Consider the following 13148-nt stretch of genomic DNA (forward strand, 5'->3'; position numbering starts at 1 on the left):
TGTTGTTGTCTTTATGGCTTCCTATAAAATAAATGAAAGAATAAATAAACTACCAGGACTCAGTGATTCAATTTGGTCTCTAGGTTATGTTTTCATGTACAGTGAATACGGAAAGTATTCACAGCGCTTCACTTTTTCCACATTTTGTTATGTTTCAGACTCATCTTAAAATGGATTCAATTCATTTTTTTCTCATCAATCAACACTTCCTTTGAGAGGATGAGAGAAGCGTAAAGAAGGACAAACATCAGTGCATCACTCCACCAATCAGGCCTATATGGTAGAGTGGACAGATGGAGGCCATTTTATGCTGGAAGTTTGCCAAAACGACTCTCAGACCATGAGTAAAATCATCTGGTCTGATGAAACAAAGACTGAACTATTTGGCCACAATTCCCAACAGTGTGTGTGTAAGAAACCACTGAGCTGCACTGATGTTGGTCCTTCTTTACGCTTCTTTCATCCTCAAAGGAACTCTGGATCTCATTCATAGTGACCATTGGGTCCTTGGTAACCTGTCTGACCAAGGCCCTTTGTCCCAGATTACTCAGTTTGGCTGAGTGGCCAGATCTAGGAAGACTGTTGGTTGTTCCAAACTTTTCCATTGGAGAATGATGGAGGCTACTGTGCTCTTGGGTACTTTAAATGCTGCAGAAATTTGTATCCTGTATCTTGTATCCTTCCCCAGATCTGTGTCTTCATACAATGTCTCGCAGGTCTACAGACAATTCTCTCAACCTCGAGGCTTGGTTTTCACTCTGACGTACCATCAACCAGACCTTACATAAAGAGAGGTGTGCCTTTCTTAATAATGTCCAGTGAAATTATTTAGGCACAGGTGGACTCCAATCAAGTTGTAGAATCACCTCAAGGGCCATAATACCATTGATAAGTAGGCTAGCACCAGAGCTCAATTATAAGCATCATAACAAAGAGTCTTATGTAAATGAAATATTTCAGTCTTTTCTTATTTAGACATTTACAAAACACTCCAAACACCTGTTTTTTTTTTTTTTTAGTGTTGGAGTAGGCTAGGCTATTGTGTAGATTGAGCTTGATCAATTTTAAGATGAGTCTGAAACATAACAAAATGTGGAAAAAGTGAAGCGCTTTGAATACTTTTCGTATTACTGTAGCATGTTCTAGTATAAGTTTTGCATAATTCCTGGGAATAGTTTGACTTCTCATGAATCACTGAATGGGATGTCTATTGCCAGAGAAAAAAGCCCGAGGGCGTGGTGTAATGGTTCGAAGAAACATGAGCTGATGCTTGAACGTGAAATTGCTATTCTTACATCCTGCATTCTAGGCGAGTTACATTAATTCGTGTAAAAGAGCGCAACATAATTTCCTGTGATGATGAGTAGGGTAAACATTAAGCTATTAGCCTAGCCCACTTGTTTTCTAAGTTTTGACTTTATTTTCCTGTCTATGGTTTGGACAAGCCATCATCTTCTCTTAACTGCAGCAAAGCGCGGAAAGAACGTGTTGTACAGTAGGCTAACCCACGAAGGTCAGTGAGTTTGCGCCTCTGTAAAGTTCTTTACCAGTCATGTAAAAGTTATTTAGGGTGTTATGAAACATATTAACCTCCAACGAGAGAGAAATTGATTCTAGGCCAAGTTTGACATGTAGGCTGCTGCTACAGCCTTTAACGAATCACTGTAGGCTATAGCCTAAGCTATATTTCATCCACATGTAAGTGTGAGTTACTATTCCTTAGATTAACACAACATAGACATATTTACTTTTTCACCGATTTCCAATTTGTGATAGCTCCTGGTGTCTAGCGTCCAGTCGGAACTGAGTGTCGAAGTGAGTGTGAAGTGGTAAGGGACCGTTCGTTATTTATAAACGGGGTCACCGGAGGAAAATAGGGGAGGGTCATGTCTTTTTATTCTTTGTTGAGGGGAGGGTCACCTAACTTTTTTTGTCTAGGAGGGGGGGGGGGGGGTCACCCATCTTTTGTATTAATGAAAACAGCAAAAAATCAAAGTGGCTTGTTTGATAGTTGATTTCTGTCGCCATATAACGTTCTCTTTCGTTCCATAGCTCTGTCAATATTGAACAATGAAAATAAGGGAGATTTCCCGGGTTTCTCACGCAAAATACGGGAAATGCGATCCCCATTAACGTTGGAAGGGTTGGAGCAACAAAGTAGCCTACTTTATTCACGCCTAACAGCCTATATCCATTTGGTCAACTTTATCCAGCCCTAAAAAAGCTAACTTTGGTTTACTTGTAGTTTACCGTGTAGCCATAGCCTAACTTTAAACAGTGTGCATGTTTATAAAGCATATTGTGCTTCATTCATCCACACATCCAGCTCCTAACGTTTTGACAAGCATTTCTACCAATTGACCTTGTTCCTGCCCATCTCTAGCTTTGCTGTCTCCATCCTTTCTGTTTTTGTTGTTTGCAAAAAAATATATAGTAGGCCTAGGCCCTATTTATTGGTAAGCAACAAGTGTTACGTTCCAATTAGCAGTGCGTAAAATGTGTTACGTTCCAAGTAGCAGTGCGTAATTCTGCTTCATAATGCAGAGTACAGAATACAAATACATTGGTCATATAAATAGCCAGTTTATGGTCTACAGTGTAGGCTAGAGTTGGTAAGTTATGGTAGGCCAACTTGGAGTGAATATACAGGGGGATTTCTTTGGCTCTTAACCTGGCAGGTGCGCACGTAGACATAGCCTACGGCCGAACACTGCAAGCGCCAATGAATCGTGCTCTCACAACAACCACGTCGTTAACTTAAATAGGCCTACTGTAGGTTAACATCACTCTGAGTTCGCATTCAAGCAAGCAAAACGAATACATCTGTTTCTCTGGAAGGGCAAGGGGTAACAACAGGACAACACCGAGACAGGCCACAATGCAGGACTAATGTTATTAGAGTATTACAGTAATATGGGATATTCTACGGGAAAATATTAAAACGGCAAGACAGCGGGGAAAAGTTAAAATGATAGGCCTAAACCCGGAAAAAGTTGGCTTGTTAGGTATTTTTCGGTCCCTGTGATTATTTGTGAAATTGTGCAAACGGTCTTTTCAAGTCATTTGAGAAGGAAGGTGTAAGCTCCCAAATTGACGCTCGTCTGAGAAATTGAGTTTTGGATAATGTTCAGCTTCGGCAGCTTTACAATGACTGAGGAAGCCTAGAGACGAGTCCATAGCAACAAGTTAATGTGTTGAATTTGTTATTACCCAGTGTGCTTTGTTGAATGGTCTCAATGTTTTATTGTTTTATTTCATGTGAATACTTACTAGAGGAGTAAATTATTTCAAGTAGGCTAATGCAGTTGCAGGAAGTGTGCATTTAGTTTCCATGCTTATTGTGTTTCCACAACAATGTTAGTGAGTAAATCTACAGAAATGGTCACCATCTTGGTGAAGTGTGATGTGTAAGATCAGAAAGCAGAGGGTGAGCTTAGAACTATTGTTAAAGTTGATGTGTTTTCATAGCGCTCCATTGCGCTAGGTATCGATCATTGGCCGGGGAGGGTCATGTCCTTTTTGAGCAGACTGCTGGAGGGTCGTTGAAAATATTCTTGCAGGCAGGGGAGGGTCATGCAACTTTTCATTGAAGCACTCAAAATCCCTCCGGCGACCCCGTTTATATATAACGAACAGTCCCTAAACTAACTGTCTGCAGTCCGTGTCGCCATTGACGGATTAAAGCACTGGGCAGACGTGAAAAGTGCCTCCCCGCCCCCCTCTTGTGGTGATGGATAATTCTGGCTATCTGATCGTTTTATATCCAGTAGGCTATGTAGCATTGGCAAAGGATAATACACTTTAGACCGACATTATGGATTTAGGGCTTCATTTGTGGACAGATGCACCAACTTAATTTTCAGTGCTAATACAGGGTTTGACTGAATAACGTTTTTTTTTGTCCTCCTAGTAGGCCTAGGCACTACCCCTCCCTGGTCACCTTAACCATAATGAAATTATGATTGCTTGTCTTCTCGTGACATCCTCCTTAATGATCAGTACAGTCCAAGGAGTGGCAAATGGTAAGTTGTCAGAGATAGAAAATAATGGAAACATGTGACATTTATCAGTCTTAGTGCTCAGTACCTGTAAGGACATCCAGCAGTAGTATTAAAGCTGAAAAATCATCTCTGTACTCTTAAGAGAAACGCTAAATATCTTAGCTATGACCTTGACCCATTGCAGGTTTGCCCCTTCCAGTACCACAGCTTAAGGATGCACATGGTAACACAACACCCAAGACAATAGATGTTTTCTGGACAGATGCACCGTCTATAATCGGCAAGCTAGAAAGTGTCATTTATGAAATTGAAGTCTACAACCCAGGACAGAAAGAGGCTGTGCATAGAGTAAGTTTTGTGTGACAATAACACTGCAAAACACTTTTGAGGTTTCTCTAAAGACATTTAGTAAAGTTTATCTTGAGAGTTTCCTCAGCTGATGGCCTATATTTTTAGGCGTCTGTTGAGAAAAGGCCAAACCTGACAGTCACCCATGACTGGCATTGGACCTCCCCCCTGCCACTTGAATGTCTTTCACATTCAGTGAGGCTTCGTGTCAGACACAAAAATAATGTCAGTGACTGGACAGATCGCAGAAATGTCTCAGGTCAGTAAAGTTTCATCGTACAAAGCAAGAGGCTCACCAGTCTGCCTTGTGGCTTCAGTTCAACAACATGCTGACATCTACTGTGTGGTTTCACTGAATTATTTGTTTTGGCTTTTTTCTTATCTTCTATCCTCTTTAGGTTCTGGTTCAGATCACTCTAAACTTGCACTTTACCCTGTGGATGACGTAGGCTTAGCCGGCAGTAAAAAGAAATTCTGCTGCGTCGTCCCAGAAGGAAAAACAGTCCCGAATTTTACATACAAAGACGTGCAGTCAATGAACTACACCCATGTGAGCCAGACCTACATTTTTGAAGTGGCACTGGAACAATCTGATACTGGGGGTGAACATGTATCTTGTAAAGAGAAAGATGGAGCCAATACAGCTATGGTGTTTGTTGGCTGTAAGTCTTGCCTTATTATATTACGAAAGTCTTTTGCTTATCTTTACCCAACATTCAGAAGGTCTATAGTATTGGGTAATGCAGAAGAGGGTAGTCTTTTTTGTTCTTTTTTCACAGACATATTCACACATCCCCTCATTGACTTCGGAGCTACTTCTAATGGGTTTTTTTTACCCAGGCTTTTGTGTTAGGAAAGTTGGTTTTAGACATTGTGTTTTTACAGATTCTCCTGAAGTTCACAACTTTACATGCGAGACAAGAAACCTCCGTCATCTAGAGTGTTCTTGGACACAGGGTAGAGATGAAAACCTAAAAGGACCTATAAGGGGTACCAAATATACTCTTAATGAAAGGTATTACTGCTATGACGTTTACCACTTACTGTTGTTCAACCCCAAAATATTGTACAGTGATGTATGATACATTATGACCACCTAATTCTCGTCTTTAGGTCATGTGGAACAGATCGTTCACTCCACAAGTGTTCCATAGAAATATCTCCAAACCAGGGGGAAGTGGCATGGACACTGACAGCAGAAAATAAAATCAATAAAACAAGTTTTACTTATACAGCTGACCCCAGACACAGAGGTAAAGACCACCACTTGCATATCGAGTATTCAATTCTTGCAATTTACAGAATGGCATAATGTCCACTACTTACACATGGCATATGCATTTGGGCTGAAGTACCCTTGAGCAAGGCACCTAACCGCTCACTGCTCCCTGAGCGCCGCTGTTGTTGCAGGCAGCTCACTGCGCCGGGATTAGTGTGTGCTTCACCTCACTGTGTGTTCACTGTGTGCAGTGTGTTTCACTAATTCACGGATTGGGATAAATGCAGAGACCAAATTTCCCTCACGGGATCAAAAGAGTATATACTTATATATATACTTATACTTTGAAATATGCATACATGATCTCAATTATTGAAATAACACAAGTCTAAACTCTGACTCATTGCAGTGTATTTAGAGAGTCCGCAGCGTCTGCAGGCCTCAGAAATAAACTCAAGGAATGCCAGCCTGCAGTGGGAACAGTGGCCTGATGCCAACCTCGTGGCATTACCAATGCGATGCCAGGCAAAGAAGAACAGTGAAAGAGAAGTGGTGAGTGTTGCGCAAGAATCTCTTCTCCGGAAAACATTGCATATTTTACAGAAACAAAGAATAATGAAGGTGAAAAAATAATTAAAGGTGCAGTCTTGGATTATGATCCCAAGATCAAAATTCCCCTCAAGTTCCTCTGCCAGAACAATGTGCACAGTCCTGGCTCTCTAAATGGGAAAGAAAGAGACTTAAACCAAGTAATATGTATATTTTTTCTAGCTAATTAAAACATTTCAGGAGTATGGAGGAATGTAATTTGATTGGCCGCTGAGCCCCAATATCAAGAGCGTTTTGTTAGAATCACAGACATGAGCCTTTAATGCTCTTTTTAAATAGCTGTCTGCTGTTTCCCCCTAACCTGACTCTCGCCAGATGAATTTCGTTCCGCCTAGCTCCACTCATCTGCCGCGGGTGGTTCATGTTCTGTCCTGTCCCTTTTTTCCTGTGCAGAGAGAAGACGACACTGGAGTGGGCCTGATCTCCATGACCCTACGTGAGCTTCACCCGTACACCACCTATTCCGTCCAGGTGCGATGCGCATCCAACGAGCACTTCTGGAAGTGGGGGGACTGGAGTAAAGAAATCACATTTGAAACCAAAGAGGACAGTGAGTATGACTGACCAAGGGTAAAAACAGTTCAGATGGTCCCGATTAAAACACATTTACTTCATTTCAAGGGCTTAAACACTGTTTTTTTTTCCAAACCCATTGGTTTTCCATTTAGTTCCTCAGGCTGTGGATGTCTGGATGACAGTCGACAGCAACAACAGGAGTCTTGTGGTGTGGAAGGTTTGTTTTCAAACATTTGCCTATACAGTACTTTATTAGCTTTACCGGGCCACAGTCCTAGTAGCCATTTATACTCCACCTTTGTGGTCATTTTTCTCACAGAAGCTAGTGCCTGAGCAGAGCCATGGAAAGTTCATGAAGTATGAACTGTCGTGGAATGGCTCAGTCCCTCTGAGGTTGGAGCCAACATACCACTGTTACAGCATGAGCACTGACCGTGTGAAGAGGATCACCATCACAGCCATGAACAGTGTTGGCTACTCACAACCTTCAACCATCATCAGCCCATCACAAGCACGAGGTGAGAACTGGGAAGCCGAATTGAAGATGATCTGATTTTGTTAGAGGCATGTGTCAAGGACTTTGTTTTTCATTGCGGCAGAGTACAATACACAAAATAAAGCAAAAGAGACATTTGTGATGACTTAATCTGTGTGTGAACAAAATTGGTCAGCAGTGAATGGGTAATCCATGAAGAGTTGACTTGTTGAATCTTTTTAAAGTACCCCTATCCCAGTCAGTTGGGGTTAGTGTCCTCACAAGACAGCCGCTGTGGTGACCAGTTCAGCTTCCTCCACCCCTCCCTCCCCCTCACTAATATATTTTGTATTCATTATCTTGGAAAGATGTGGAGACAACACGTGTTAATGGCGGTAATGGTGGTGTGGAGTTGGCCTGGGCCCCGGTGCCTGGGGCCAGTTGTGGGTATGTGGTGGACTGGTACCCTGTGGGCAGCCAGGACAAGTGTGACATCCAGTGGATAAAGATACCAGCTGGCCGTACGAATACTACAATCAATTCAGGTACAGCAGTTGCATTATGTTACCTGTAATGTTTGTACATGTGAAGTAGCACTAGATTTGTGTCTTAAAATAAACAATGAATGCAAAGCTTCAATTAAAAATGTCTCATGGCATAAAGTAATTTCACAAAGATGAATGCTGCATATGTTTTCCATGCCGCCTCTGTTTTAAAACATTCATACAGGCAGACATCTGTTTTTAAAATTACACTAGTGCCACCTAGTGGTAAGTAATAGTCTACAACACTAGTCAGACAGACCAAGGGCTGTATTTTCGGTCACCAGCGCATGGCGTAAAGTTCGTTATTCACTGGCGCGAAGTTGAATTCGTTATTTTGCACCTTTATTTTTTAAGCATTGCGCCCAGGGGTGTGGCAATTAACAACCTAGGGAGGGACCTGGCGCATTGTCTAAAAATCGCTATCATACACCACCTAAACCTGGTCAGAAGTCAATGGCGAGTTGTTCATATGCTATTTTAAGAGCGCATGTCAACAGTCATATTGGCAGGTGCACGCACCATCCTTCTATCATTCATGAACGCACACCAGCGCACGTCCATGCAAAGCATTACAAATTGCACGATTACAATGGTAAACATAATTAGAATAAAGATATTACGAAATACTGTACATCTCATGATGAGTAGTTATTCACCATCATTTGCAAATTGGTAATGACGGTTAAAAGTGATTAGGGGAGAGGCGAGAGACACGTATGGAGCACAGCTGAAGACGCACTGTCACGAGATATAAGCAACTCCTCTGCAGGATAAATGTTGTTTTATTCAGTCATTTGAGCAACATTAGGGTAAGTGTTGCTTTTTCCAGCCTATGTTTTCGATGGTAACCCATTGTCAGTCAATAGTGAAAGTAACTGCATATAACTGTCTTGTCGTTGACTGACTCCTTGGTGAAGTTAGTTTCACTTTGCCAATGAGTTCAAATAATAGACGAGTGCAAATGCGTGAAGGCTATGCTAGGTTTTAGTAAAGCATGGTTTAAGAATGACTATTCCATACGGTCTCGCAAGCAGCCTCCTTCAAATGCGCCGTTGAATGCCAAAATACCGATGCATTTATTTGACATATCGCGCGTTGCGCCGTTAAAGGGAATGACAGATGTCATTCTCATTGGTTTAAAATGATGTTACGCCCCAAACACACCCATATGACTGATTAAAAAACCTAGGAACACCTTGTTACGCCATGCGCTCCACTTTTGAGAACGAAAACCCTCCCAATGTGAACTGGACATCCTACTAAATTTGAATAGACTTTTGACGAGTGACGATGCACTTTAGAATGTCATGATAGGGCCCCAAGTGTCATATTGACTGTCCCCAGTTCCTGTCACCGCAACAAGCAAATGTTTTTTGTTGTGTAGTTTTAGTAATCTTTAATAATTTTATGTAAGTATTACCATGCTTCTCAAGCAGTGCTTTCCAACAGGGCTTAAAAATGGAGTGATATACACATTTTCTCTATATGCGTGCACAACACATGCCCCAGAGTTGCTGAAGAGATGGGAGGGTTATAGACGAGAGCTGGGTGAGTAATAATTCTTCCTGGACCAAAACTATTTAAATCTATATAAAACTGAATATAACAAAATCAACCACCTCTAAACATATAGAAGAACTCCAGTATATATTCTAAAGGCTCACGTGTAATAGTAAGTAGTATTGATAAAATGTACTGACAAAAGCAGACAGCCCAGCACCAGAAAGGTATCCCAGTGCCTTCACAACACAATGAACATAGGACAACTTCATTTGCATTCAGAACAACTAACACTGTTATTATTTGCATTTCGCAGCCCCAGACCAGAAACTCAATTTCCAGGTTCAACAGGAGGGTATGGATGTAGTCCTCACCTGGGATGAGATACCCTTGGAGCATCGGAGAGGGTTTATTCAGAATTATACAATCAACTATTCTACCAGTTCCTATAATAACATGGGGCAACAAAGTATACATGCATACCTGCCTTTACGTTTTATTTACATTTGCATTATTTTTCTTCCAATATTAATATCTGATCTAGTTTTTCCCTTGCTTTTGACACAACCGCAATTTGTTATAATGATTTGTTACTGTTGCTTTCAATAACTAATTTCTGCTTTGTTTTTATTCAGAGATTTTTTTAGGAAGTAAGGAAAGGATGAAAAGATTTTCCAACCTCCGTGCTGAAACCTACAACTTCCAGATGAGTGCTTTCACATCTGCAGGTGAAGGTCCACCTCGGGTCATTCAGTTCACTCCCATGCCACAGAGTAAGTATGCTGTAACTCTTTTTGATCTCAGGTTATACTGTCTGAGTATGATACCTAAAAGTAGACCTGAAACTACTGTGTAGCAGCAAATACCTAAGTGGAAGTACTTGTGATACCATTTATTTCTGTGTTGTTGTGTCTCATCGTGTAATTAAGTAATAAGTGGTAAATTCAATCTTGTTGTATGACTAGAGTTAATTCTCTCGCAGCTCACCAGACCATTATACGCAGTATCATATCACTGGGATTTGTCTTCATAATTGCTGTAGTTTTCAGTATTCTGTGCTACCGAAAGAGGACATGGTAAGACAATGCCCAAATATCCTGTGAGGTAAAAATGATTGAAAAGCGTGCAATCTGACCTAAACTGATGCACGTTTTGTTTCTCAGTTACGGTAAATGGCTATATTACATTAGTGAGAATTATTTTCATTTTACTTTAAATCCAGTCTTGTTCTTTAATGGTAATGCATGCAAGCAGAGATGTTTTCTAAGCTACATTATAATCATACATCATTCTATGTTACCCAAATGCTGTGCTGTAGGTCTTATTCCTTGAGGTACAGTTGAGTTCATAAGTTTACACATCCATGCTAAAGTTGACCAAAAAGAGGAATAAAAACACATCTTTTGGAAATTGATCTTAATGGCTTAATTAAAACATAAATCAATAAATAAATGTTCTTCTTTAAAATACAGGGGGCATAAGTATACGCACCCCTATGTTAAATTCCCATAAAGGCAGACAGAGTTTTATTTTTAAAGGCCAGTTATTTAATGGATTCAGGATATTATGCATCCTGATATGCATTCCCTTGGCCTTTGGAATTATCACATTCCCTTCACCAATACCTAGAGATTGGCATGGGTTACTTTACATAAGATCATCTCTCAGCGCAAATCAAACCAGCTATTAGGCTGACTGAAATAAAACCATGCCAATCTCCAGTTATGGTGAAGGGTATGCGGGGCTGGTTCTCCCTATACGCACACTACGCAAGTTGCGTAGGGCCCCGCAAGTTAATGAAGGCCCCCCCTCCCGTCTCCCATTGAGTCAAGCTAGTGACAGACTGGTATACAGTTATAGCAACAGTGTCTCATACAGTAGCCTACATTAAGAAGATGAACATGAGATATAATAGAATATTCGCTACATTTAAAAAAAAAAAAAAAAAATGCGTTCATATTAACGTGCAGCTCGGGATGAAACCAGTAGTTTTTCATCAGAAACATGCGAGGACCTGTCGAAACTAATTGGTGATTTCACTCTTCCCATACATTTTTAAAATAAGTAACTGGTTTTATAATATTTCAGTCAAGCTTTAGTTGGTTTAGATAGCCTACAACTGAACGTATGCAAAATTAGCCTAATGTATTAACTTTGATTCGCTGTGCAGCATGTGCTGCAAGGGGAGGCAGTGCAGTAGCTTATGTCTTTGGCAAGTAGCCTAGGCCTAGAATTCTACAGACACACAGGTGAAAAACAGTCAGCCAGTAGGCGACTGGCACAACCAGACCCTTACAAAAAATAACTGCATTACCTCAAGTGCAGATTTCTGAGTTTGCCGTTTTGGAGGTAATATTTGCAGTTCTCATGCAGGGAATGCAGTATTTTGGACAGGAAAATACTAGGCTACTGCACTGTAGCCTACTGTAGTATAATTGAACTGTTTTGTAAGGGGACATGTACAGCAAGCATCAAAAGCAAGCAGCCCAGTCCCCCGCAGACCCTACACACAAGTATTTTTCTTACTCCTAGTACTTTATGGGGAAAAACACCATCAGAGTTCAGGTAGGAGGGCCCCTTAGCAGGATTTTGCTTAGGGCCCCATGGAGGTCTGAACCGGCACTGAGGGTATGTGATGATGGGCTGTTTTAATTGAAGATCATTAGAACATGATTTTTTTTATTCCTCTTTTTAGTCAACTTTAGCATTGGTGTGTAAACGTATGAACACAACTGTTGTTTGTTGCAAATGTATGTTGTAAATATTATAGAGTATGGGTATAGTCCTTACTATCAGAGTAGTTGGATTTTCCATATTATTCTTACATAAACATTTTTAGTGTTCTATTAAATTATATCATTCCACTAGGCTAAAAGAGATGTTATACCCAGACATTCCAGGTCCTCAACTTGATTACCCTACCTCAAAGGTAAGCAGATACATCAAAACATTGTTTATAAGTTTACTTAATTAAAGCTGATGTGAATATATTTGTAATATGGATTCACGTTTGATCTAATTACTGTGTCCATTTTCTCTAGGAAATCCGTGACTTTCAGTTGCTTGCAATCCCTGCCGAGAATGTGGATAATTTCTTGACTTGTGAATTGGATGCTGAAGATGGAGTAATTTCAGCTCCAGCTACACCTGTGACAGACAGTGACTGTTTACCAAATTACATTTTTCCAGACCATAATATTGGCTCCAGCAGCTTGAGCAGTCCTAATTTGGTGCTGGACAACCCCACATACAATCTGCTAGTGGCTTTTCCTGTGTCGCCCTGTGCCACACCAGTAACCACAATGGCTGCCACTGGAGGGTACAGCCCCCAGGGGTCCCCAGCATTTTGTCCTCTACCTCCGTGTTCAGAATCTTACCAAGCCCTGGAAGATGCCTGTTAGGCCAGTCAACCTTACCACACCCTGGAACATATCTGCCAGGCCAGCCAACCTGAGAGTAATGAGAGATCTGATGGAGAGTGATGACTGTGCTTTTGGCTCAGTTGGAATCTCTACCCATGTCAATCTGTCACATCCCTTACTTGGAGATCAGTGTAGGCACATGGACTGTGCATTGTGTACCCTACATACACTGCCATATTTAAGTCACTGTTGTGGGGTTATGAAGGCAATTCATTTATCATTAAATGATAAGGGATAATGGACAACACAGCGTTAAGTTTTTATCTTGTAATTGCAAACCTAAATTATATGAACTATTCAAATAATTGTCTAAAAGCATGTGTCTTCTTTCTCTTCTTTTTCTTTTTTTTGTGTTTAGTAGCCTATATTTTTGATATGTTGCATATTCTAGAAATGATGAATGGCACACTAAAAGCCATCCTAGAGAAAGCCATCTAAAGCCATGAACCCGTCTGGGAAATCCTTTCAGAGTAAAAGAAGAAAGAAACAGCTTTCGCAAACCATAGATGGCGT

The 13148-nt window shown here is 40.8% G+C and overlaps 1 protein-coding gene across 7 annotated transcripts; it reads left to right on the plus strand.

The window, feature by feature from the left end:
- The first annotated feature begins 1274 nt into the window (after positions 1-1274).
- LOC143122728 (leukemia inhibitory factor receptor-like) lies at positions 1275-12940 on the plus strand. 7 transcript variants are annotated; one of them, XM_076283549.1, is made up of 19 exons: positions 1275-1513; positions 1777-1829; positions 3911-4022; positions 4186-4349; positions 4458-4608; positions 4748-5011; positions 5235-5364; positions 5463-5602; positions 5978-6120; positions 6571-6727; positions 6846-6910; positions 7013-7211; positions 7537-7713; positions 9163-9261; positions 9530-9682; positions 9849-9986; positions 10196-10289; positions 12082-12142; positions 12255-12940. In XM_076283549.1, the coding sequence occupies exons 3-19, from the start codon at positions 3959-3961 to the stop codon at positions 12612-12614; spliced, it is 2559 nt and encodes an 852-aa protein (XP_076139664.1). In that variant the 5' UTR covers positions 1275-1513; positions 1777-1829; positions 3911-3958; the 3' UTR covers positions 12615-12940. The 7 variants fall into 7 exon arrangements, with proteins under 7 accessions (XP_076139664.1, XP_076139663.1, XP_076139668.1 ...); XM_076283548.1 differs by lacking the exon at positions 1777-1829; XM_076283553.1 differs by lacking the exon at positions 1777-1829 and having other exon boundaries at positions 4201-4349.
- The last annotated feature ends 208 nt before the right edge of the window (positions 12941-13148 follow it).

This window comes from Alosa pseudoharengus, unplaced genomic scaffold (assembly GCF_046254945.1).
Source record: "Alosa pseudoharengus isolate Yale_2024_CS ecotype anadromous, Long Island Sound unplaced genomic scaffold, YU_APseudo_1.1 YU_APseudo_1.1_scf_14, whole genome shotgun sequence".
Lineage (NCBI taxonomy): Eukaryota > Metazoa > Chordata > Actinopteri > Clupeiformes > Clupeidae > Alosa > Alosa pseudoharengus.

Coding starts and splice junctions, on each gene's coding strand:
- LOC143122728 (XM_076283549.1), top strand. CDS start 3,959: ATGATTGCTTGTCTTCTCGTGACATCCTCCTTAATGATCAGTACAGTC. Junction 6,121..6,570: donor AGAACAGTGAAAGAGAAGTG/GTGAGTGTTGCG, acceptor TTTCCTGTGCAG/AGAGAAGACGACACTGGAGT. Junction 9,987..10,195: donor GTTCACTCCCATGCCACAGA/GTAAGTATGCTG, acceptor ATTCTCTCGCAG/CTCACCAGACCATTATACGC.